Source organism: Pogoniulus pusillus, chromosome 14 (assembly GCF_015220805.1).
Source record: "Pogoniulus pusillus isolate bPogPus1 chromosome 14, bPogPus1.pri, whole genome shotgun sequence".
Lineage (NCBI taxonomy): Eukaryota > Metazoa > Chordata > Aves > Piciformes > Lybiidae > Pogoniulus > Pogoniulus pusillus.
This window is the reverse complement of record NC_087277.1, coordinates 3309038-3334401: the sequence shown is the minus strand read 5'-3', so window position 1 is coordinate 3334401 and position 25364 is coordinate 3309038. Positions and strand designations below refer to the sequence as shown.

Below are 25364 nucleotides of genomic sequence, written 5' to 3'. Positions count from 1 at the left end.
GGCTGCACACCCCCAGCTCCCTCAGCCTCTCCTCACAGGGCTGTGCTCCAGGCCCCTCACCAGCTTTGTTGCCCTTCTCTGGACACCTTCCAGCACCTCTCTCTTGAATTGAGGGGCCCAGAACTGGACACAGCACTCAAGATGTGGCCTGACCAGTGCTGAGCACAGAGGCAGAAGAACCTCCCTTGTCCTACTGGCCACACTGTTCCTGAGCCAGCCCAGGATGCCATTGGCTCTCTTGGCCACCTGGGCACACTGCTGCCTCATCTTTAGCCTACTATCTACCAGCACCCCCAGGTCCCTTTCCTCCTGCCTGCTCTCCAGCTACTCAATCCTCAGCCTGTAGTGCTGCTTGGGGTTGTTGTGGCCAAAGTGTAGAACCCTGCACTTGGCCTTGTTCAATCTCATCCCATTGGCCTCTGCCCACCCATCCAGCCTGGCCAGGTCCCTCTGCAGGGCTCTCCTACCTTCCAACAGATCCACAGCTGCTCCTAGCCTGGTGTCATCTGCAAACTTACTGATGCTGGACTCAATAGTAGCCAATTGCAATTAACCAAAAGAAATGAAGCACAGATAAAGAGGAAGACTTTGCCTTTTCCACGAGTCTGTTTGATTTTGGCCATGGCAGAAAACTCACCAATGGTGTAGTATCTCTTCAACTCGCTCCTCCGCGGGGTGCACCTTTGGGTGTTCGCGGCGTTGTTCTGTTCCTCCTCAGAAGCAGCTGTCTTAGTGGCAAGCAAAGACTTACTGGGCTGAGGGGTCTGAGCTTCAGCTGCCACTGGGTTGCATCCTGGCCCGCTAATATCCACCGACTGGGACTTTTTCTTTAATCTAAAGGCAATTTAAGGCAGAAAGGTATTGTTAAACATCATTCTTTACCCAGACTGTGTCCAGAATAACAGCAATAGCTGTGCAACTGTTCAGGCATGTCACAGCAGAAATGCAGAAGAGTAGTTACAAGGGTGGGTACAAGACAGTTTATTTAAAGCGTGGTAATCAAAGGTGCTAAGGCCAGCTGAAGAGGTGTAATTAGTGGAGTTCCCCAGGGGTCGGTGCTGTGTCTGGTTCAACATCTTATCACAGAAACATAGAATCAATCTGGTTGGAAGAGACCTCCAATATCATCCAGTCCAACCTAGCACCCAGCCCTAGCCAATCAACTAGACCATGGCATTAATGAGGGGACAGACAGACAGAGAGAGTCTGCTCAGCAAGTTTGCTGATGACACCAAACTGCGAGGCTTGGCTGATGCAGATGAAGGCTGTGCAGTCATCCAGCGAGACTTGGACATACTGAGAGGTGGGCAAAGAGCAGCTAAATGAGGTTCAACAAGGACAAGTGCAGAGTCCTGCACCTGAGGAGGAATAATAAACTGCACCAGTACAGGCTGGGAGGTGATCTGCTGGAGAGCAGCCCTGTGGAGAAGGACCTGGGAGTGCTGGTGGACAACATCCATGGGACAGCAATGTGCCCTTGTGGCCAAGGAGGCCAATGAGATCCTAGGGTGCATTAAGAAGAGTGTGTCCAGCAGATCAAGATCTCCTCTCTGCCTACTCTGCTCTGGTGAGACCTCATCTTGAGTATTTCCTTCAGTTTTTAGCTCCCCAGTTCAAGAAGGACAGGGATCTGCTGGGGAGGGACCAGTGGAAGGCTACGAGGATGATGAGGGGACTGGAGCACTGCCTGATGACAAGAGGCTGAGGGACCTGGGGCTGTTTAGTCTGGAGAAGAGAAGACTGAGATGGGATTTAATAAATGCCCAGAAATGTCTGAGGGCTGGGGGTCAGGACGTGGGGGGACAGGCTCTGCTCACTGCTCCCTGGGATAGGACAAGCAGCAATGGATGGAAGCTGCAGCACAGGAGGTTCCAGCTCAACACAAGGGGGAACTTCTTGACTGTAAGGGTCACAGACCACTGGAACAGGCTGCTCAGAGAGGTTGTGGAGTCTCCTTCTCTGGAGACCTTCCAGGCCTGGCTGCACCTGAGCTAGATTGCATGGTCCTGCTCTGGCAGGGGGACTGGACTTGATGATCTCTTTGAGTCCCTTCCAAACCCTGCCATCCTGTGAGCTGTGATCCTGTGCTAAACCAGGCTTTGTGTTTATTTCAGTTACAGCACTCCTATCTGACAAGTAGCTACAAATGGTAAACTTCCCTCAGACCAGTCCACTGAGGTGAAAGATCCATCCCTAATACCTTTCAGAGAAGACAGGCTGCCAAAATTCACCTGTCATTAAGTTGCCTGGTTTGAGTTGCCTCAGATGAGGGCAGTACAAAGAAATCACAGAATTTGCACAGAGCTGCTGAAAGGCCTAAGAGCAAAGCCCTGGCTGACCATCTTCTGAACTCAGATGCAGCTCTGCAAATGCATGTCTCATGCTGTTAACACTTCCAATGTGCTGCTTCTCATTTAAACTCAAGAATCAGGACAAAGGGCAAGGGGTGGAAGCTGAGGCATAGGAAGATTCATATAAGCATGAGGAGGAATTTCCCTGTGAGGGTGACAGAGCACTGGAACAGGCTGCCCAGGAGGGTTGTGGAGTCTCCCTCTCTGGAGATATTCAAGACCTGGATGCATTCCTGTGTGATGTGGTATAAGAGATCCTGCTCTGGCATGGGGGGTTAGACTGGATGAGCATTTGAAGTCCCCTCCAGCCTGTAACATTCTATGATTCTATGAGAATCCAACTAACCTCAGGCATTATTTTGTGCACTGCACCAAACTCTGACATCCTACTTCAGAGTGGTGGGTGAGTACACCCCCATCACTGAACCACTGGAGTTCTGTCACCTCCTTTATCTCCAGTAACATTAAATTGATGTTATTATAATACCAGAATTATTAAATAGAGACAAATGCTCTATTATGATGAAGCTCACTACTTACACATTGGATTTTATCAACACTTTCTCCTAAATTAAGTCTATAAATACATAGAGTTGACTACATGATTTCATCCTGGAAATAAAAGAGGTTTATAGCATTGCAGGGAGTTTGCAGATGAAGGGGTCATAATAACTCTGAAACTGTGAAGCAAGCAAAGCAAAATAATCAAGTTCTGTAATGAGAAAGGGTAATTTTATTAGGCTAACAATTTAATGCTAAGCAGCCTCCCTCTTCTCTCTGTGCTTCCTTAATTTTAAAGCATTTTCTCCATGCATTGGCTGTAATTAAATAGCATGGACTCTCCTGCACTGAGAATGGAATCTGGTAGTTTAAGAGATTAACTGATTAACTATAAATATAATAATAATAATGATGACTGCTGTTAGCAGGCTGATAAATCTTTAGGTCATAGAATCAACCAGGTTGGAAGAGACTTCCAAGATCATCCAGTACAACCTATCCCCCAGCCCTGGCCTATCAACTAGACCATGGCACTAAGTGCCTCATCCAGTCTTTTCCTGAAGACCTCCAGGGATGGTGACTCCACCACCTCCCCAGGCAGCCCATTCCAATGGCAAATCATTCTCTCTGTGAAGAGCTTCCTCCTAACATCCAGCCTATACTTTCCCCAGCACAACTTGTTCAAGCTCTGGAAGTTACATTATGGTATCGAAGTGTAGGTAGGATTTTATGGATGATGCTATGAAGGCAAAATTATTCTACTCATGTGGGGTGTTGCTAGTTGAGGGAAACAATGAGCTGTTAGAAAGTCAGCACTTAGAAATTAACTTGTCTCTATGGTTCAATGAGAAAGAATAAGCAAAGCCTGGATGAGGCACTTAGGCACTTAGTGCCATGGTCTGGTTGACTGGCTAGGGCTGGGTGCTAGGTTGGACTGGATGAGCTTGGAGGTCTCTTCCAACCTGGTTGATTCTATGATTCTATGAACAAAGGACTGGATGAGGCACTTAGTGCCATGGTCTGGTTGACTGGCTAGTGCTGGGTGCTGGATTGGACTGGATGAGCTTGGAGGTCTCTTCTAACCTGGTTGATTCTATTCTAATCTATTCTTGAAATCCAGAATATTTCAATGTAAGAGTTCCAGAGCCATAGGTACTCAAGTACTAAAAGAACAGGAAGGTGAAAGACAAGTAAGTGCATGTAATGTTGTCAAACTGTTCTTGGGAGACCGTGGGGACACTGCTTTTGCTGCCAGGAAGGACTGAAAGATACAGAGTCTAAATTGATCCAGTTTCTGAGATATCAGGGTCAGCTGAGAAGGACATGGATCCAAGTAGGGACACAGCTTAGGAATGACTTGACAAAAATAAGCAGCTTACTCAAATGCATCTTCCTTCAGCTCACCTCAGCTGCATCTTGACAGTCATAGCTGGCAAACAGTCAGAAAGAACACTGCAGCTTTCAAACTACATCTTCACTAGACTACCCTGTCCTGAAAGCAAACCTCAGTTCCATGTCTGTTTTGAAACCAAGAGAGTTTATTATTTGTAAGACTTCTCCTGCTTTACTACAAGCTTTGTGGTGTGTGTGGGTTTGGGGTTGATATTAAAGCTGCACAGCCAGGTTGAAACCAGGTTTACTCTTTGACCGAAAGAAGTCTGAGTATGAAATGCCTCAGGATCACATTCCTCATTCCTGCTTTGTTCCAGGCTGTCTTCTTGTGGAACAGAAATAAAACATACAAGAAATACTGTGGCACATCTTTTTTCTCTTTACCTCTATGCATTCTGTAGCAGCCTTCAACTGATTTTTGGGGCAGCACAGGTCTTTCAGCATTGCCTGGTGTGACCCGAAATGACACTGCTGCAGACAGCTGGCAGACAGCAAGGACTTCAAAGTCAGCACTGAGTTAGTTTGGCTTGGAAATGCGTATCTGACAGCAAGGACAATGTCCTAACTTGACTGAAATCTGAAGTAGAAAAGGCAAAACTTTCCTTTTCTGCAGTTAGTCTTATATCACAGGAGATTCAGGGAAGGGAAATACAAAGCTGCCCAGGGAGGTGGTGGAGTCATTGTCCCTGGAGGTGTTCAAGCAAAGCCTGGATGAGGCACTTAGTGCCATGGTCTGGTTGACTGGCTAGGGCTGGGTGCTAGGTTGGACTGGATGAGCTTGGAGGTCTCTTCCAACCTGCTTGATTCTGTGATTCTATGATTCTATGAAAGAAAGGAAAATCTGTGAGGTGTAAATCCCTGAGCTGGTCACTACCATTGTCTCCTGGCTACTGGTGGTTTCTGTGAAACATGGTTATGCTGTTAGCTGGGTGTTAAAGCAGACAGGTAACTTCACAGCAAAAGCACTAAGTTGAGAGGAGAGCTTAGTGTAGAATGACCATGAGGGCCCAGCTGTTGAGAACTGAGAGAGAAATCATCCTGGGGCAAAGTTTGAGTAGGGTCAGAGAAGGAGCTGCTCAGAAATGCCATGTCTGCCTAGAACACAGCTGAGCAGCACCTTGCCTTTAGACAACACTGTGGCCAATCCACCTTCCACACACCTCTCTGTAATTCCCTTGCACTACTGCCAATATCCCTTCAAAGCCTCATTTGCTCCAGTCATAGCTTGCTGTATTCTCCTAGAACAGATCTTCTTCACCCCAGTACCACCAACCATCCAAGACCTTCTAAGCAGTCACTTCTTGGTGTCTCCACCCTATGGACAGAGGCACATACAGAAGGCTGGGGAGGGACTATTGACAAGGTCTTGTCATGACAGGATGAGGAGGAATGGGTTTAGACTGGCAGAGGGGAGATTGAAACTGGATGTTTGGAAAGAGTTCTTGACAGTGAGGGTGGTGGGACACTGGCACAGGTTGCCCAGGGAGGTTGTGGAGCACAGAATCACCCAATGTGATCAAAGATCACATTGGGTGATTCTGTGCTCCACAACCTCCCTGGAGCTGTTCAAGGACAGGCTGGATGAGGCCTTGAGCAATCTGTTTTAGTGGGAGGTGACCCTGCCTATGGCAGAGGGTTGGAACTGGATGATCCTTGAGGTCCTTTGCAACCTAAACCATTCTATGATTTGCCTCTCAGCACCCTGCCACTTACTGATCACCAAAGATTTGCCATTCAGCTAATGCAGGGGGAATGTGCACCTCCAGGCTGTGTGATGTGACAAGGCTGGAGGTGGTATTGTCACAGGCTTTTGTGTAGGAGTGTGGCAGTCTGAGATTATCCTGCTTTACTCTTCTCCTAAGGGAAAAAAGGCAGTAAAGTAGCAAGGCTCTTGCTGAACTGGAGAAGAAAATAGAGAAAGGTTGTATTTAAAAACATGCAGGAAAAGATAGGGCAAACATGAATCCTTAACTCCTAACACAGCTGCAAGATACATAGCAGTTCCCCCAAATCCTTCCCCCCCAAGCAAACCAAATCCACCAAAGCCTCAGTGCTGATTTTCTCCCACCCCCACTGACTCCCAGTTAGGCCCCACACAGGCTGGAGTCACTGTGGCCCATGGCCTTGAAGGGCCACACAGTCAATAGGAGAGAGACCAGCATCACTCCGTGTATCCATCAGTGACCTGGATGAGGGCACAGAGGGCACTGTCAGCAGGTTTGCTGACAACACCACCTGGGTGGAGTGGCTGCCACACTGGAGAGCTGTGCTGCCATTCAGAGACTTAGGCTGAGAGCTGGGCAGGGAGAAACTGAATGAAGTTCAACAGGGGCAAGTGTAGAGTCATGCACCTGGGAGAGAACAGCTCCAGGGATCAGGGTAGGTTGGGGACTGACCTGCTGGAGAGCAGTGAATCATAGAATCATAGAATCAACCAGGTGGGAAGAGATCTCCAAGATCATCCAGTCCAACCTAGCACCCAGCCCTAGCCAATCAACCAGACCATGGCACTAAGTGCCTCATCCAGGCTTTGTTTCAACACTTCCAGGGACAGCAACTCCACCACCTCCCTGGGCAGCCCATTCCAATGCCAATCACTCTCTCTGCCAACAACTTCCTCCTAACATCCAGCCTATACTTTCCCTGGCACAGCTTGAGACTGTGTCCCCTTCTTCTGTTCCTGGTTGCATGGGAGAAGAGCCCAACCCCACCTGGCTACAGCCTCCCTTCAGGTAGTTGTAGACAGCAATGAGCTCTGCCCTGAGCCTCCTCTTCTGCAGGCTAAACGAAGGACTTGGGAGTCCTGGGAGATGGAAGGATGACCATGAGCCAGCAATGTGCTCTGGTGGCCAGGAGGGCCAATGTCTTTCTGGGGTGGATTAGAAGGGCTGTGGTTGGTAGGTTGAGAGAGATTCTCCTGCCCCTCTACTCTGCCCTCCTGAGGCCTCATCTGGAGTACTGTGTCCAGTTCTGGGCCATCCAGCTCCAGAAGCACAGGGAGCTGCTGGAGAGAGTCCAGCCACAAAAATGATTTAGGAGGTTGAACACCTTCCTTATGAGGAGAGCCTGAGGGAGCTGGGGCTTGTTAGCTGTGAGAGGAGAAGACTGAGGGATGACCTCATGCATGGTTATAAAAGGTGCAGGGTGAGTGCCAGGAGCACGGGGCCAGGCTCTGCTGGGTGATGTCAGTGACAGGACAAGGGGCACTGGGTGGAAGCTGAGGCACAGGAGGTTCCATGTCAACATGAGGAGGATTTTTTTCCCTGTGAGGGTGACAGAGCACTGGCACAGGCTGCTTGGGGGGAGGTTGTGGAGTCTCCCTCTCTGGAGGTATTCAAGAACCATCTGGATGCATTCCAGTGTGACCTGCTCTGGGTGGTCCTGCTCTGGCAGGGGGCTGGAGCAGATGAGCTTTGGAGGTCCCTTGCAGCCCCTGACATTCTGTGATTGTATGACACACAGCTACCCAGATCAGGATCCCTCTGGAGTGCTGAAAGGAAAAGGGAGAAACAAGAACAAATTGCTGCTTACTTTTCAGGTGTTTGCAGGATTTATGGGATTGAATAACAAAGTTATGGTATTTGGGGCCCTCCAATTTGTCCCTGGTGACAGATCTTGGTCTCTGTAGTTTTTCAGGAGATCTGGGATAGCCTGGAACCCCTCAAACCAGGACACACATGAAGGGAAGTAGCAAGCCAGAACAAAACATCCACAAGTACTGCTTTGAACAGTGCACGACAGCATGACAGAAAGAACTGAGCAGGCTAAGAGTATCGCTGGGCACAGGGAAGAACGGCACAAATCAGGCAGAAAACACCTCTCAGAGCCTGTCAAGCATGCAGGTACTTCAGCAAACAAAATCCTTGAGCTACTGGAAGTTGGAGGGGTTCACATGGAAAGAGCCACTCAACACATGCTCTGTCTCTGGCATTATCTAAGCATCCACTGCTGCGTAGGCGCTGGACACAACCGAGCACAACACACCCGCAGTTCAAATCTGAATGGGTCGTAATGAATGGCAGAGGGAAACAAAAACGACCACCACAAAGCAGCTGGAAAACAGAACGCCACCAAAATCAATGCCTGTCAGCAAACAAACCAAGAAACACCCACGGAAAAGCCCTTCAGAGCGCTGCTTTGCAGGCTGATCATGCAGCAGCGCTCTCCGGTAGTGCTCATGAGATCATCTGATGGCAGAAAATAAGGACGAGATGACCTTGGCAGGGGTGGTGGTAGGAAAGGATTAGGAATGAATTCACACCTACACAGCTCAGAAAGCAATTCAAAGTGGCAGGTATGCATCAATAATGGAACATCCAGCCCAGCTCCAGGAAAGAAAAGAATGCAGGCACAAGAGCTACGTGCAGAAAGACAAAGAAGAGCACTATTTCAACAGCCCGTTTTGGTTTACAGCCCCAGCATCTGAGCTTGTAGAGCACTCACACAGCACATTCTTTTTTGTGCCACTGGTTACCATGCACACTGAAGACACAAAGCTTGATCAATGTCAGAGTAGCAGAATGCACACCACACAACCACCCTCTCTCCACTTGCCATCCTCATGGAACTGGACCCAGCACACTGTGCTAGTTTGAAGCTAGCTGGAGTATTTGGGTGAGAAGAATTAGATGCTAGGCTGCGAAAAGGAAACAATGGTGATGGCTGCTGCACTCATAGGCTTGCTGAGATGGGTAAGAACAAGAGCATAAATATAGATAACAGAGTTGCTCCCTGGCTCTGGCTGCCTGCACTTCTCTCCTTAACCTGCTGTCTGTGTAACTAATCCTTCTGCTTCCTAACTCCCCTGGCTGATCCTCCAAACTCACCTTGCACGCAAGGCAGACTTTGGGGCAAGGTAGAGGAGTGGAAAGAGGGTGGAAAGGTGATTAGGAGCCCCTGCTGGGGACTCTGGTTTCTGAGAGGGCTGCTGTGCTTCTGTATCACTTTTTACCTTGTCTATTTCTGTCTGTAGCTGCAGATATTGTAAATACCTGCTTGGATATTGTGCTAAGCTGTAAACATAAAGCTTCATTCTAATTTTCAGCTCAGCTGAGTCTAGTCTGGGTGATTTCATACGAGTGTGGGGGCAGGGAACATCCAAACCATCACATCCTCATTTTGGTGCCCAGCGTGGGACTAATTAAATTTGACTGATTGCTAATTAAGTCTGGAAATTAAAAACGAAGTTATTTTACTTTGTATTCTCTATTATGTACCCAATAGGGGTGCAGTTCTTATACCATTGCTTGACAGTGAGAATTGGTTCATTACCAATCCTGGGAATCCCTCAAAGTTCTCCATCACATGCAGGAGAATTGCTACCATATCATAGAATCATAGAATCAACCAGGTTGGAAGAGACCTCCAAGCTCATCCAGTCCAACCTACCACCCAGCCCTAGCCAATCAACTAGACCATGGCACAAAGTGCCTCATCCAGGCTTTGCTTGAAGAACTCAAGGGACAGTGACTCCACCACCTCCCTGGGCAGCCCATTCCAATGCCAATCACTCTCTCTGGCAGGAACCTTCTCCTAACATCCAGCCTAGACCTTCCCCTGGCACAATTTGAGACTGTGTCCCCTCGTTCTGTTGTTGGTTGCCTGGCAGAAGAGCCCAACCCCACCTGGCTACAGCCTCCCTTCAGGGAGTTGCAGACAGCAATGAGCTCTGCCCTGAGCCTCCTCTTCTGCAGGCTGCACACCCCCAGCTCCCTCAGCCTCTCCTCATAGGGTTTATGTTCCAGGCCTCTCACCAGCTTTGTTGCCCTTCTCTGGACACTCCTCAGTCTGCAGGAAAAGGCAGTGCCAAACCAGCAGTGCCCAGCAGATTTCAGGAGAGAAGACAAACAGTATCTGAACGGCTGCAAAATCACTGCCCTGGTGTACAGAAGAGGCAACCTGAACCCTTCCATCGAGATCCATGGCCAACACCAGCCCCTCGTGTTTCAAGGGAGCATCACAGAAGAAAGACTGAGGAAAAGGAGCACAAACCTTGTGATTATTCCTGGGAGCATGACAGCACTGCTACAGGTATACCCTTGGAGGAGCATTTACAGAAGACATACAGACTGGTTGCTGCCAGGGTACATCCATGAACTCCAAGCGGGAGAATCCAGAATCCCCTTGTGGCTCAAGTGTGACAAGGCACTCTCACTGCCTGGGAAAGAAGCGTTAGTCAGTCTGCCAGCAGGGAGTCAGAGCTCTGCACACCACAGATGGGCCTGGAGACGGACATGAGCAGCAGGGTGAGGCACGGCACGAGTGTGGAGGCGGTGGTGATGACAACGATGGAGAGGAAGATGGCAACGGTCGTCCCAAATACATAACTCTGATAGGTACAGCATGTACAATTCACAGAATCACTGAAACATCCAGGCTGGAAAAGCCCCTCAGGATCATAGAATCATAGAATCAAGCAGGTTGGAAGAGACCTCCAAGCTCAGCCAGTCCAACCTAGCACCCAGCCCTAGACAATCAACCAGACCATGGCACTAAGTGCCTCATCCAGGCTTTGCTTCAACACCTCCAAGGATGGTGACTCCACTACCTCCCTGGGCAGCCCATTCCAATGCCAATCACTCGCTCTGACAACAACTTCCTCCTAACATCCAGCCTAGACCTCCCCTGGCACAACTTGAGACTGTGTCCCCTTGCTCTGTTGCTGCTTGCCTGAGAGAAGAGCCCAACCCCACCTGGCTACAGCCTCCCTTCAGGTAGTTGCAGACAGCAATGAGCTCTGCCCTGAGCCTCCTCTGCTGCAGGCTGCACACCCCCAGCTCCCTCAGCTTCTCCTCCCAGGGCTGTGCTCCAGGCCCCTTTGCTTTTTTCCTTCTCTGAGCTTTGTATGGATTAGGAGCTCAAGATCCTATGGCTTTGCCAGAGCTTCATAGTATCTCTCAGCTGCATGACGCAGTGGAAGCAAAATGCTGTGCAGCCAGGATGCGTTTTTTGTCAGGGATGAGGATTCCTTGAGCTTTTCCTCAGGGCTCTGAGAGGGTGGGATGCCACGGTGTACTATTTGCTGACAGTTATCTTCATCCCCCAAGCATTTTAGAAGAGATGTGTAAAGTAAATTACTATTTTGAATCTTGCTATTTTGTTAATAGCTGCTGCACTGTTATTTAAATAACTCCCACCACTTTCATGTGCACAAAAGCTCCTCCAATGCTTTATGCAAATCTACTCCAGCACAATTTGCATGGCTCTTGAAAACTTCCAGCTCTGTTATATTCAGCACAGGGTAAAAAAAAATAATGTGCATAATGGCTTTACAGTGATGATAATTCCTATTTCATTCTCATTTGTGTCATTAAGGCTGCAGCATTGTATCTAATGCAGCTTTCTTTACAAGGCTGGATTCCAACTGTCCAAACTATTTTAAGGTTAGCATGGCTTAGGTTGGAAGGGACCTCAATGATCATCCTCTCCCAACCCCCTGCCATAGGCTGGGACACCTCCCACTAGGACAGGTCGCTCAGGGCCTCATCCAACCTGGCCTTGAACACCTCCCTGGGCAACCCATTCAATGTCCCACCACCCTCACTATAAAGAACTATTTGCTAACATCTAGTTTGAATCTCATGCCTTTAAGTAGAGCAGGTCCTGCCTGACCAAGCTGAGCTCCTTTTATGATCAGGTTCCTGCCTGGTGAATGTGGGGCAGGCTGTGGATGGAGTCTGCCTGGACTGCAGCAAAGCCTTTGACACTGTCTGCCACAGCAAGCTCCTGGCCAAGCTGGCAGCTCATGGCTTGGACAGATTCATTCTGTGCTGGGTCAGGAACTGGCTGCAGGGCTGGGCCCAGAGAGTGGTGGTGAATGGTGCCACATCCAGTTGGCAGCTGGCACTGGTGGTGTGCCCCAGGGATCAGTGCTGGGACAGTCCTGTTCAATGTCTTTATTGATGATCTGGATGAGGGGATTGAGTCCAGCATCAGTCAGTTTGCAGATGACACCAAGCTAGGAGCAGCTGTGGAGCTGTTGGAGGGTAGCAGAGCCCTGCAGAGGGACCTGGACAGGCTGAATGGGTGAGCAGAGACCAATGGGATGAGATTGAACAAGGCTAAGTGCAGGGTTCTGCACTGAGGCCACAACAACCCCAAGCAGTGCTACAGGCTGGGGACAGAGTAGCTGGAGAGCAGCCAGGAAGAAAGGGACCTGGGGACACAGTTTTAAGTTGTGTGCCCAGTTGGGCAGAGAGCCAGTGGCATCCTGGCCTGGATCAGGAGCAGTGTGGCCAGCAGGACAAGGGAGGTAATTCTGCCCCTGTACTCAACACCTTGAGTGCTGTGTCCAGTTCTGGGCTCCTCAATTCAAGAGAGATGTTGAGGTGCTGGAAGGTGTCCAGAGAAGGGCAACAAAGCTGGTGAGAGGCCTGGAGCACAGCCCTGTGAGGAGAGGCTGAGGGAGTAACCTGGAGAAGAGGAGGCTCAGGGCAGAGCTCATTGCTGTCTACAACTACCTGAAGGGAGGCTGTAGCCAGGTGGGGTTGGGCTCTTCTCCCAGGCAACCAGCAACAGAACAAGGGGACACAGTCTCAAATTGTGCCAGGGCAGGTCTAGGCTGGATGTTAGGAGGAAGTTGTTGGCAGAGAGAGTGATTGGCATTGGAATGGGCTGCCCAGGGAGGTGGTGGAGTTGCTGTGCCTGGAGGTGTTGAAGCATAGCCTGGCTGGGGCACTTAGTGCCATGGTGATTGGCTAGGGCTGGGTGTTAGGTTGGACTGGATGAGCTTGGAGGTCTCTTCCAACCTGCTTGGTTCTATGAGTCTATGATTCTACCACTCTAACAGCCAGGAACACCACGTTATGCAGATGTTAGGGCTGAAGCAATACCTACTGCCTGTAAGTGTTTGAACACAGGTCACTGAGAAGACTGGGCAAAGGCTACTGACTTAAACTGTAAGCCAAACAGTATCCAAGGCAACTAAGTCACCCAGTGCACAGACCCCTTGGCTTCATAGTTTTGCAATAGAGGTAGAAATAAAGATTTGAGAGAAATTTTACTAGATGTGCTAAGACATTTTTCTTTAAATGCTCAGAGGCCAAAAAGGCAACTGTAATAAATGGAAGCAATTAGCACCAACTCACAAAGGGCAGACTCATTACACTGAAGAGAGGGACAAAAGCTGTTCCTTGAGGAGACTGAAACACCAAGCATTTCTCCCAGCTAAGAACATAAATTGGTTCTCAGAGTGCTGTGCAGGATATAATAGTACCAGATAAATCTCTATGGAAGCACCTAGCCTGTCAAAAGCAAGCTGGAACCTAGGCAAAACATGAAACCTGTCTTCAGCATAGCCAAAGCACAACTGAGCTTTTGCCTTTTGACTCATGCAGAACTGACCTGCTGGAAGGCAGAGAAGGGGAAAAGGATCCGGCAGTCCTGGTGGGTGGGAGGTGACCATGAGCCAGCAATGTGCTCTGGTGGCCAGGAGGGCCAAGGTTACTCTGGGGTGGATTAGAAGGGCTGTGGTTAATAGGTCAAGAGTGGTTCTCCTGCTCCTCTACTCTGCCCTGGTGAGGCCACATCTGGAGGACTGTGTCCAGTTCTGGGCCCTTCAGTTCAAGAGGGACACAGAACTGCTTGAGAGAGTCCAGCAGAAAGCCAAAAAGATGGTGAAGGGAATGGAACAGCTCTTTTATAAGGACAGCCTGAGGGAGCTGGGGCTGTGCTGCTTGGAGAAGAGGAGACTGAGAGGTGACCTCACTGATGGTTATCAATATCTAAAGGTGAGTGGCAGGAGGCTGGAGCCAGGCTCTGCTGGGTGATGCCCAATGACAGGACAAGGGGCACTGGGTGGAAGCTGAGGCACAGGAAGTTCCATGGAAATGTGAGGAGGAATTTTTTCCCTGTGAGGGTGACAGAGCACTGGCACAGGCTGCCCAGGGGGGTTGTGGAGTCTCCCTCTCTGGAGATATTCAAACCCTGCCTGGATGTGTTCCTGTGTGACCTGGTGCAGGTGATCCTCTGGCAGGGGGGTTGGCCTGGCTGAGCTTTGGAGGTGCCTGCCAGCCCCTGACACTCTGAGATAACTCAAGCAGTTTGAGTACCAAGCATAACTTCAGCATCTGATTGGAATGTGCAGAAAATGAGCAGATTGTACAGAATAAACCTTATACTGGTTGGCTTCTCTGACCATTATGTGTTCCCTACACCACACTGTCCACTGAACATGTGTCCATGCAAGCAACTTTTTGTTCAGGGACATTAGCTAGACGGGTTTGAAATGTGCTTGTCTTGTTCCTTCTGCCTTTCTGATTCATAAATCAGGTTAGGCAAGATTATACCAGATGGGAGACAAACACCTTCAAAGATGCAGGAATATTGTGTTCTTACACTAGACAAAATTATCCTCCTACCCTTTGGCAGGAGACCTTCCTGCTCTAAGTATTTGGCTCTGACTAACCCCAACCTGAGTTCAGTGATATGGCAAAGCCTTTAGAGCTGCAAGGCCAGCCCAGAGGGCTGAGTGGGGATGCCAGTCTCCACTCTCTCTACTTAGATGCTGCAGTCACACAGCAGGTAGAGATTTAAAGCCTTGTTAAATGCCACCAGATGCAATTAGAAAACGAGAAGCCTGCTAATTTGCACCTATTAAGAATATGCCAGCTTGAGCATGTATGTTTTGATGTCCTGTCATTCCAAAACATAAGCAATGCCACTTGCTAAGCTGATTAATACCAGGCTGTACACTAAGAGACTCCCTCTCTAAAGGAGAAGCAGAGAACTGAACAGACAGGTTGTGAAACAGGACCTACTTATTTAAAAACAAACCCAAACCCCACACAATTATTTTGTTTCTCAGCTCTGTGGTCGTAGGAGGAACATTTTTAACAACTTCTTACTTCCTGCCCACCAGAGTGTAAAGGTTGTAAAGACATTTCTTCACCTTCATCATCCTGCAAGCACTGATGATAAACCACCTTGGGCACAGAAGGGACCACGCACCCAGGGAATCTCTGCTGGACAGAGCAGCAGGAGCCACAGGAGCTGCAGGAGTGGGAACCAGGGAATGAGCAACCACAAGAGAGAGTGAAGTGGTTTATGCAAGCCCAGACATTATGTTCAACCTGAATCCAAGCAAACATATTCTGGGTAAGCTCTCATCACAGGAAGGACATGGACCTGATGGAGCAGGTCCAGAGGAGGGCCACAAAAGTGATCAGGGAGCTGGAATACCTCTGATGTGAGGACAGGCTGAGGGAGCTGGGGTTGTGCAGCCTAGAGAAGGTTCTGGGGAGACTTAGTAGCAGCCTTTCATAGCTGAGGGTGGCCTTCAAGGCAGTGCAGAGGGACTGACTACAAAGGCCTGCAGTGATTGGATGAGGGGCAATGGTTTGAAATCAGAGAAGAGGAAATTTAGATTGGATGTTAGGCACAAGTTCTTTAGCGTGAGGGTGGTGGAACACTGGAACAGGTTGCCCAGGGAGGTAGTTGAGGCCCCAGCCCTGGAGAAGATATTCAGCCAAGTTCATTTTGTGAGGTACAGACAGAAGGCTTCATGTTTAAGTTGTGTTTAATAAGCTCACCACGACACCAAGCACTGCAGCTCCCAAGTTTGTCAGTGTTTTCTCAGAAGCTGAACTTTCCTCTGACAAGTGTTGCCTGCCAATTACATTGAGAGCAGCAAGATGAAAGTGTGGTACTGCTCAGTCTTTAAGAAACCAGCTGTGTACTTCTGAGTCTTTCCCTGCATCAGCAGCATCCTTAGCTCCCTGCCTGATGCTGAGACCACCAGCAAGGTGGCTCTGTTGTCTCCAACCTGGGAAGGAGGTGATTATTAATGCAGAGCATGGCTTATCAACATATAACATTTCAGTATAGAAACTATTTGTGTATCTGAAGGGAGCCTACAGGAGGGCTGGGGAAGGACTATTGACAAGGTCTTGTAATGACAGGATGAGGAGGAATGGGTTTAAAGTGGCAGAGGGGAGATTTAAACTGGATGTTAGGAAGAAGTTGTTTGCAGTGAGGGTGGTGAGACACTGGCACAGGTTGCCCAGGGAGGTTGTGGAGCACAGAATCACCCAATGTGATCTTTGATCACATTGGGTGATTCTGTGCTCTACAACCTCCCTGGAGGTGTTCAAGGGCAGGCTGGATGAGGCCTTGAGTGACCTGTTCTAGTGGGAGGTGTCCCACTAGATGACCTGGATGACCTTTGAGGTCCCTTCCAACCCAAACCATTCTATGATTCTATGTTGCAGAGCATCTAGCAGCCTTGTAAGAAACTACATTAATAAACACAAAGCAGTTGACACCTGAGTGGAAATCAGTGCTCAAGGATGGTACCAGCCAGTTCAGATCCTTGCCTTTAAGGCTGAGCTCCTGGAAAGCAAAACATTTCTGCACAACATCAAAGCAAAACAATCCCTCTTAGCTTTTTTCCTCACTCTTTCAAGATGCACCTTGCATGTGTGCTCCTGTGCCTGAACAAACTCTCTTGGGTCAGCATTGTTTGAGCTCCTGGGTTGCCAGTAAGGGCATGTCTCTCTTGTGGGCATGAGGAGGATTTTTGGGGACCATGGTTCCTGGCTCTGCACACTGCAGTAAGCATAATTGTTCTGTTTTTCCTTTCTCAGAGATTTACAGATGAGCTGCTTGAATCTAGGAATCACCAAACTGTCAGGGCTGGAAGGGACCTCAAGGATCATCTAATTCCAACCTCTCCCTGCCATGGGAAGGGACATCTCACATTGAATCAGAGCCCTATCCAGCCTGCCTTTAAAAACCTCCAGAGATGAGGCTTCCACCACCTCCCTGGGCAACCTGTTCCAGTGTCTCACCACCCTCATGGTGAAGAACTTCTTCCTAACATCCAATCTGCATCTACCCATTTCCAGTTTTGCTCCATTCGCTCTAGTCCTGACATCCTAAAATGTCCCTCTCCAGTTTTTCTGTGGGTCCCCTTCAGATACTGGAAGGCCACAAGAAGGTCTCCTCAGAGCCTTCTCTCCTCCAGACTGAACAGCCCCAGCTCTCTGAGTCTGTCTCTATGGGAGAGCAGCTCCAGTCCTATGACCATCCTCGTGGCCCTTCTCTGGCCACGTTCCAGCATGTCCACATCCTTCTTGCAACAGGGGCTCCAGAACTGGATGTTGTACTCAAGAAGGCATTTCACCAGAGTGGAGGGGGAGAATCTGCTCCACTCTGGTAAGATTTTTAGGGCCAGTCACCACTACAACCTTGGTGGATTGAGCAAGGAGAAAGAGGCTCCTGGCATGAAATGAAGAGAAGACAGCAAGAAGGGCAGTGCTCACAAGTGCTCCAGTGACACTACAACAGTATGAGATTATTACATTTTAAAGTGCATTTTCTTAACCTCTCAGCTGCAGATGGGGAGGAGACATTGGAGGAGATAAAGGAGAAACAGGAAGGCAAGAGAAGACTACGAGCTGTGCCAGGCAGCCACCCACACTTGTGTGGTGGCAGGAACGGCCGTCAGGCTCTGCTGCTCGGGCTGCAGCTTGTGCCTGCTACCCTCTGGAGAGCCTCACCACCACTGCCTTCTCTTCCCTTCTGCAGGTGAGACTGAGAGGCAGCACACATTATACTGAGACTTAAGAAGACAACCTGACAAGGTAATTCATTTTCCTGCTGCAGCAAAGACATGTCCTCACCAAAGGAAAAGGATGACCTTTCCCTTGAGTCGCCATCTGGATCAATGCCTGTGACAAGCAATGACCTTCTCCTCATTTTGTTTTTCAATAATTGTCACTCACAACGACACAAAATGGAGTTGGACAACCACAGAAACAAGAGACTGCAGAACCCAGCTCCCCTACAGAGGCTTTTTATTGTTATTTCTCCATTGATAAGCCCAGAAAGCAGAACTCCTGCAATTACATCCACTACCAGACACAACCAACCTATAGGCACCATAGTAAATGACATCACTGCAAGAATCCACTCAAAAAGCACAGTGAGAACTTTTCCTCCCCTTAGTCCATAATAAAGAGCACCCCAAGGTTGGTCTGGCACTGTCAGGTTAAGACAATGTGTCCAGAGAAGGGCAATGAAGCTGGTGAGGGGTCTGGAGCACAGCCCTGTGAGGAGAGGCTGAGGGAGCTGGGGGTGTGCAGCCTGCAGAAGAGGAGGCTCAGGGCAGACCTCATTGCTGTCTACAACTACCTGAAGGGAGGCTGTAGCCAGGTGGGGTTGGGCTCTTCTCCCAGGCAACCAGCAACAGAACAAGGGGACACAGTCTGAAGTTGTGCCAGGGGAGCTCTAGGCTGGATGTTCGAAGTTGTTGGCAGAGAGAGTGATTTCCCATTGGAATGGGCTGCCCAGGGAGGTGGTGGAGTTGCCATCCCTGGAGGTGTTCAAGCAAAGCCTGGCTGAGGCACTTAGTGCCATGGTCTGGTTGATTGTCTAGGGCTGGGTGCTAGGTTGGACTGGAGGAGCTTGGAGGTCTCTTTCAATCTGGTTGACTCTATGATTCCATGAGATACCCATGACTGGATATAAGACTCGAGAGGCAACTCATGTACAGGAGATGAGGAGCTAGCATCTGACAGCACGAAAAAGAGAAGCCAAGAAGATATTTAAATACAGTTGGAAGTGATCTAAACCAGAGCCCAGAAGACAAATGAGGCTACAGCATGTTAAATGAGGCAAGTGAGTTTGGAAACACTTATGTATTCAGTTTCCTAACCAGAGCTCAGCTCCAAGGCAGAGCCACCTGATCAGAATGTGCAGGAAAACAGCACACAAGCTAAAAAAATGGAAGCTCCTTTTAGCCACATGCAATAAAACTGTCAAGACTTTAGTAAGTCCTATCACATAAATCAGAGGCTTTTAGTCTAAATGCAAAATAAGAATCAGTAAATCATGCTTCCCCTTCAGGAAGCACTGGCAGGATTTCAATATGTATTTAACTAATCTCACAATGTGAGGGTTGTTTTTTTTTTTTTCCCCTGGCTAATCTTCTGTGAAAAGTAACTATTAGGAAATCAAAACATTATGGCTAAGCTCTGCTAATTGTTCTTAGGAAGAGAAAGGTAAAACTTCCCACTTACATGTGAAAAAATGTGGGGAAGAGGAAGAATTTAGGAAAATAAATCAACAGATAAAAAAGAAGATTGGTTTCTATTCCCTGTATGCACTTCAATAGGTAATTTAACTAAGTATAGGTGAACTATGAACTTAAATAGCTAACTGAACTAAGTAGAGGTGCACTATGAACTGCAGGAGCTAACTGAACTACCTATAGGTGCACTAGGAACTGCAATAGCTAACTGAACTAACTAGAGGTGCACTAGGAACTGCAGGAGCTAACTGAACTAACTAGAGGTGCACTAGGAACTGCAGTAGCTAACTGAACTAACTAGAGGTGCACTAGGAACTGCAGGAGCTAACTGAACTAACTAGAGGTGCACTATGAACTGCAGGAGCTAACTGAATTAACTAGAGGTGCACAAGGAACAGCAGGAGCTAACTGAACTAACTAGAGGTGCACTAGGAACTGCAGTAGCTAACTGAACTAACTAGAGGTGCACTAGGAACTGCAGGAGCTAACTGAACTAACTAGAGGTGCACCATGAACTGCAGTAGCTAACTGAATTAACTAGAGGTGCACTAGGAACTGCAGTAGTTAACTGCAGTAGCTAACTGAACTAACCAGAGGTGCACTATGAACTGCAGTAGCTAACTGAACTAACTAGAGGTGCACTAGGAACTGCAGGAGCTAACTGAAGGAGCTAACCGAAGTAACTAGAGGTGCACTATGAACTGCAGTAGCTAACTGAACTAACTAGAGGTGCACCAGGACTGGATAGGGCTGGGTGCTAGGTTGGACTGGATGATCTTGGAGGTCTCTTCCAACCTGGTTGATTCTATGATTCTATGACTTATGTTTAGAACATCCTCATACCCCTAATTCATGTGAACAAAACACAGAGTTCCCTGCCCTTCCATTTCATTTATTCTGCAGCACACACTGCAGAAAATAAGAATCAAAATAAACTGTTTTGGAGTTCAGTAACTCCTAAAAGTACAAATATTCTGAGAACAGAAGTCTTCTAATTGTAATATGGTAGAAATTAGTTGTCTGATTCTATATAAAGCCCAGGACATGCAAAATACAAGTAGAGAAAGTGTTCTATTTCACAGGATTTTATGCATGAGACCTGACCTCTTCATCTGTGCTGTTGCTACTGCATTTCATCTTTATACAGAGTGCTGAGAAACCAAAAACTTATATAACTGAGTAGAAAGCTGAGAGGGGCAGTGACATTTTAATCTCATTCTGTGAAAATCAGTTATGAGATGAGAAAAAAAAAACAAGAAGCAACCAACATATTCCCAAGTTTCCATTTTGTTATACATATGTATGTTTTTAAATAAGAATGAGCAATCAAACTTTAAAGGAAAAGAGAGTGTGGAAGTGGAAGGGCAGGCAGAGCAAAGAGGGAACAGAGTAGAATAATAGAGTCAGACAGATTGGAAGAGAGCTCCAAGATCATCCAGTCCAACCTAGCACCCAGTCCTATCCAATCAACTAGACCATGGTACTAAGAGCCCAATTCAGTCTTTGCTTGAATGTCTTCAGTCTCGACTCTTGAACAACTCCACCACCTCCCTGGGCAGCCCATTCCAATGCCAATCACTCTCTCTGCCAACAGCTTCCTCCTAACATCCAGCCTAGACCTCCCCTGCCATAAATTGAGACTATGTCCCCTTGTTCTCTTGCTGGTTGGTTGAGAGAAGAGACCAACCCTCACCTGGCTACAACATCCCTTCAGGTAGCTATAGACAGCAGTGAGGTCACCCTGAGCCTCCTCTTCTCTAGGCTAAACACCCCCAGCTCCCTCAGCAATGAGGTCCCCCCTGAGCCTCCTCTTCTGCAGGCTGCACACCCCCAGCTACCTCAGCCTCTCCTCATAGGGCTGTGCTCCAGTCACAAATTGTTTCAGGATGCTGTCATAATAAATTAAAAAGACAAATAATTTTGAAGGCTTAACATCTGTTGGCATTGGAATGGGCTGCCCAGGGAGGTGGTGGAGTTTCTGTCCCTGCAGGTGTTGGAGAAAAGCTTGGATGAGGCACTTATTGCCATGGTTTGGTTGATTGGCTAGGGCTGGGTGCTAGGTTGGACTGGATGAGCTTGGAGCTCTCTTCCAAGGTGGTTGATTCTATGATTCTGTGCCTCATTTACACAAAATAAAGAGCAGTTTCAGTTACCACAACTCTATATGTGATCAAGTCAGCTGCCAGCTGAATGCTGAATCTCCTCTACCTGCTTTCACAAACCTATTTTTTTTGTACTCCCAGCATTCTATTTCTATGTTTTAGAAATCTCAAGAAATGTTCACTGCTTTTTGTTCAGCCATTTCAGGATTTCCCATCACTCAAACAGCAGCAGCAGAATTTTAATGGCTGGGAAACTGCAGCAGGGGCATAAGGGAAAACTGTAATGCAGCAAATCACTACTTCTGTGGGTTTCCTTCGCTCTAATCCTGCTCTTCTATATCTGCTACAGTGCCAGTGCAGATTTCCTTAAAATACAGCTTCTAGATGAGATTAATTTAGCAAAATAAAAGGGAAGGAAGAAAAACAGGCAAAGCAAACCCCAAACTGAAAGAAAAAGTCTTGAGAGCTCAAGTTCTACAGTTACAATACTTAGGAAAGATCTAACCCAAAGCATCTGATGATACAATTTGTTTTTCACCTTACTTCCTTCTTTTTCGCTAAAATGCCTTTGCATTTTAAAATAGCCACTTGTTCACTGTACCCTCCTGCCAAAGGTGCCTTCTGGGTAGCAATTAAATGGATAATTGAGATCTTGAAGACATGAGGAGGCAAAAGCAGCATCTCTGCGAATGGCTGCAGGGGATGAGATAATACAGATCAATTTTACGCCAAGACGCACTCCTGCACGCATGCGTCCAACAGGCACTGCACGACCTCTTGTAAGCCTGAGGGCCTCCTCCTTCCAAAAATAATGCTTCCAAGGCTTCCACAGAAGGGCTTTGTAAAGCTTTAAGGTGAAGTCACATTTGTCTTATGTATGAGATTATCAGTCAAATGATAAGACAGTAAATCACAGTATCACAGTCTCACAGTATCATCAGGGTTGGAAGAGACCTCACAGATCATCAAGTCCAACCCTTTACCACAGAGCTCAAGGCCAGACCATGGCACCAAGTGCCACGTCCAACCTTGCCTTGAACAGCTCCAGGGACAGCGACTCCATCACTTCCCCGGGCAGCCCATTCCAGTGTCCAATGACTCTCTCAGGGAAGAACTTTCTCCTCACCTCCAGCCTAAATTTCCCCTGGTGCAGCCTGAGGCTGTGTCCTCTTGTTCTGGTGCTGGCCACCTGAGAGAAGAGAGCAACCTCCTCCTGGCCACAACCTCCCCTCAGGTAGTTGTAGACAGCAATAAGGTCACCCCTGAGCCTCCTCTTCTCCAGGCTAACCAATCCCAGTTCCCTCAGCCTCTCCTCGTAGGGCTGTGCTCAAGGCCTCTCCCCAGCCTCGTCGCCCTTCTCTGGACATTCTCAAGCATCTCAATGTCCCTTTACTGATGGTAGATACTGAGGCTGGATTTGCAGACAGTTGTGTTTGCCTAAAGAAGGCTTGACCTTCTCCTCTCATTCTGTTCACTAGTCATTGGTGGAGCTGGACTGACTGTCCTTTAAGACTCATTTCCTCATTTGCAACCCAAGACTGCTGGCAGGAGACTGAGAGGAAGCACTCTACCCATATTGCTACCTTCTTACAGCTGATGTTCCCGTCAGGACTCTAGTTCACTGCTCACTGAGGGGAACAGAGAAGAGTCATTAATAAAACTGTATCCAGGTGAGTTTTGAAAATCTCAAGACAAAGAGACCTCACAACCTCTCTGGGCAGCCTGTTCCAGGGTTCTGTCACTCTCACTGTAAAGAAGTTTCTCCTCATGTTGAGGTGAAACCTTCTATGTTCCAGTTTGCATCCACTGTTCCTTGTCTTATTGCTGGGGACCACTGAAAAGAGATTGGCCCTCTCCTCTTGACACCCACCCCTCAGATATTTAGACATTGCTGACTTCTGCAGATTAAACAGCCCCAGGTCTTTCAGTCTCTCTCCACAGGGGAGATGCTCAATCACTTCTTCATAAATCATAGAATCATAGAATCAACCAGGTGGGAAGAGACCTCCAAGATCATCCAGTCCAACCTAGCACCCAGCCCTAGACAGTCAACCAGACCATGGCACTAAGTGCCTCAGCCAGGCTTTGTTTTAACACCTCCAGGGACGGCGACTCCACCACCTCCCTGGGCAGCTCATTCCAATGCCAATCACTCTCTCTGACAACAACTTCCTCCTCACATCCAGCCTATACTTTCCCCGGCACAACTTGAGGCTGTGTCCCCTTGTTCTGTTGCTGGTTGCCTGGCAGAAGAGGCCACCCCCCACCTGGCCACAACCTCCCTTCAGGTAGTTGTAGACAGCAATGAGGTCTGCCCTGAGCCTCCTCTTCTCCAGGCTGCACACCCCCAGCTCCCTCAGCCTCTCCTCATAGGGTTTGTGTTCCAGGCCCCTCACCAGCCTTGTTGCCCTTCTCTGGACACCTTCCAGCACCTCAACATCTCTCTTGAATTGAGGGGCCCAGAACTGGACACAGCACTCAAGGTGTGGCCTATCACTAAATGCCTAAAAGGTTTCCCAACAGAGGCAATGTTAACTCACTACAGCTCTTTTCACTACCGCTCTCCACATCCCTGTGATTCAGGATGCCACACCAAGCTGAGCAGGCAGTAAGTGCTGTCTTTCACCTGCCTTACTCAGTAAAACCACAGCAAGCCACCTCCTGCTTCCCATGCTTAGCTGCCTCCTGGTTCCTCCTCCCATCAAGAGACCACCCTAACGCAGAGACCCCTCCCTGGTTTAATCTCCTTGTTTCTCCCTAGTACTTCTCCGCTTATATTGCTCCACTTCCTCCATGATTACAGCACCAAAGGAGCACGTAAGAAAAATGCAGATAAGAAACTCCATGGAATTGAGCTAAGCCACTTCAGTACTATTTTCACACGGGCTCTTCTCTGTGGGAGGGTGTTGGGTTTTTTCTCCCAAAGAAGAAGAGGGGAAAGGAGATATAATATAAGCAATCAGATATTGGAAAGCATCCAAGAGCAGAAATGTCAAGAGAACTGCTGCAGATGTAGTAGCCTCTGCATTTCAATCAGGAATACAAATGGCTACAAAATCCATTTAATCTGGCTGCACACAGCACTCCAGTACAGAATCACTGCCTGCTTGTTTGCAGACCTTGATTCTGGCAGCAGTTTGAAATCATCACCCCTCAAGAGAGGCCTTCGCTCAGCAGGGCAGGGCTCTGTCACAAAAGATGTGCCCAGCAAAGCTGGGACATCCTTCCCTTATTATTTCAACTCCTCTCTCCTTTGCTCTTACAGACTCTTTCCCCACCTCAGAGGTCCATTATGAGGAGCCCCATGCCTTCTGCATGCTCAGCTTCTCCCCTCTCCTCATTTTCTTTCCCCTCCCTTTCTTATTCCTGCTATTGGGAGGCAATGGATATCAGCCCATCTGGTCTCTCTTGAGATTAAGGGCTCCAGGGATGCTCAGAGGGCTGGAACACCTCTGCTATGAGCACAGACTGAAAGAGTTGGGGCTGTGCAGTTTGCAGAAGAGAAGGCTCCAAGGTGACCTCATTGTGGCCTTCCAGGATCTGAAGGAGGCCTAAAAAAAGCTGGGGAGGGACTTTTTAGGCTGTCAGGGAGTGAGAGGACTGGGGGGAATGGAGCAAAGTTGGAGGTGGGGAGAGTCAGACTGGAAGTGAGGAGGAAGTTGTTGAGGATGAGAGTGGTGAGAGGCTGGAATGGGTTGCCCAGGGAGGTGGTTGAGGCCCCATGGCTGTTTCAGGCCAGGCTGGCTGAGGCTGTGGGCAGCCTGCTCTAGGGTAGGGTGTCCCTGGGCATGGCAGGGGGTTGGAACTGGCTTATCCTTGTGGTCCCTTCCAACCCTGACTGATTGATTCTATGATTCCATTTTTTGCTCTGGGAAATGTTTTCTGGTTTTACCCCTGAAAGTCCACGTTCAAGTACCCTTGCCTGCATCTGCTCTGTTCTGCTGCATCTGCTCTGTTCTCCATGCCTGGAGAAGAGGAGGCTCAGGGGTG

The 25364-nt window shown here is 48.5% G+C and overlaps 1 protein-coding gene across 8 annotated transcripts in view; it reads right to left on the bottom strand.

The window, feature by feature from the left end:
• OXR1 (oxidation resistance 1) overlaps positions 1-25364 on the bottom strand; it is a 256107-nt gene that overhangs the window by 126195 nt on the left and 104548 nt on the right. For 4 of the 8 annotated variants that reach the window (XM_064154139.1, XM_064154136.1, XM_064154137.1 and 1 more), the window contains one exon: positions 638-834. In XM_064154139.1, coding sequence (XP_064010209.1) covers positions 638-834 — 197 coding nt within the window. Of the gene's footprint in view, positions 1-637; positions 835-10235; positions 10402-25364 lie in introns of all 8 variants that reach the window. The other 4 variants (XM_064154134.1, XM_064154141.1, XM_064154143.1 and 1 more) reach the window with 2 other exon arrangements.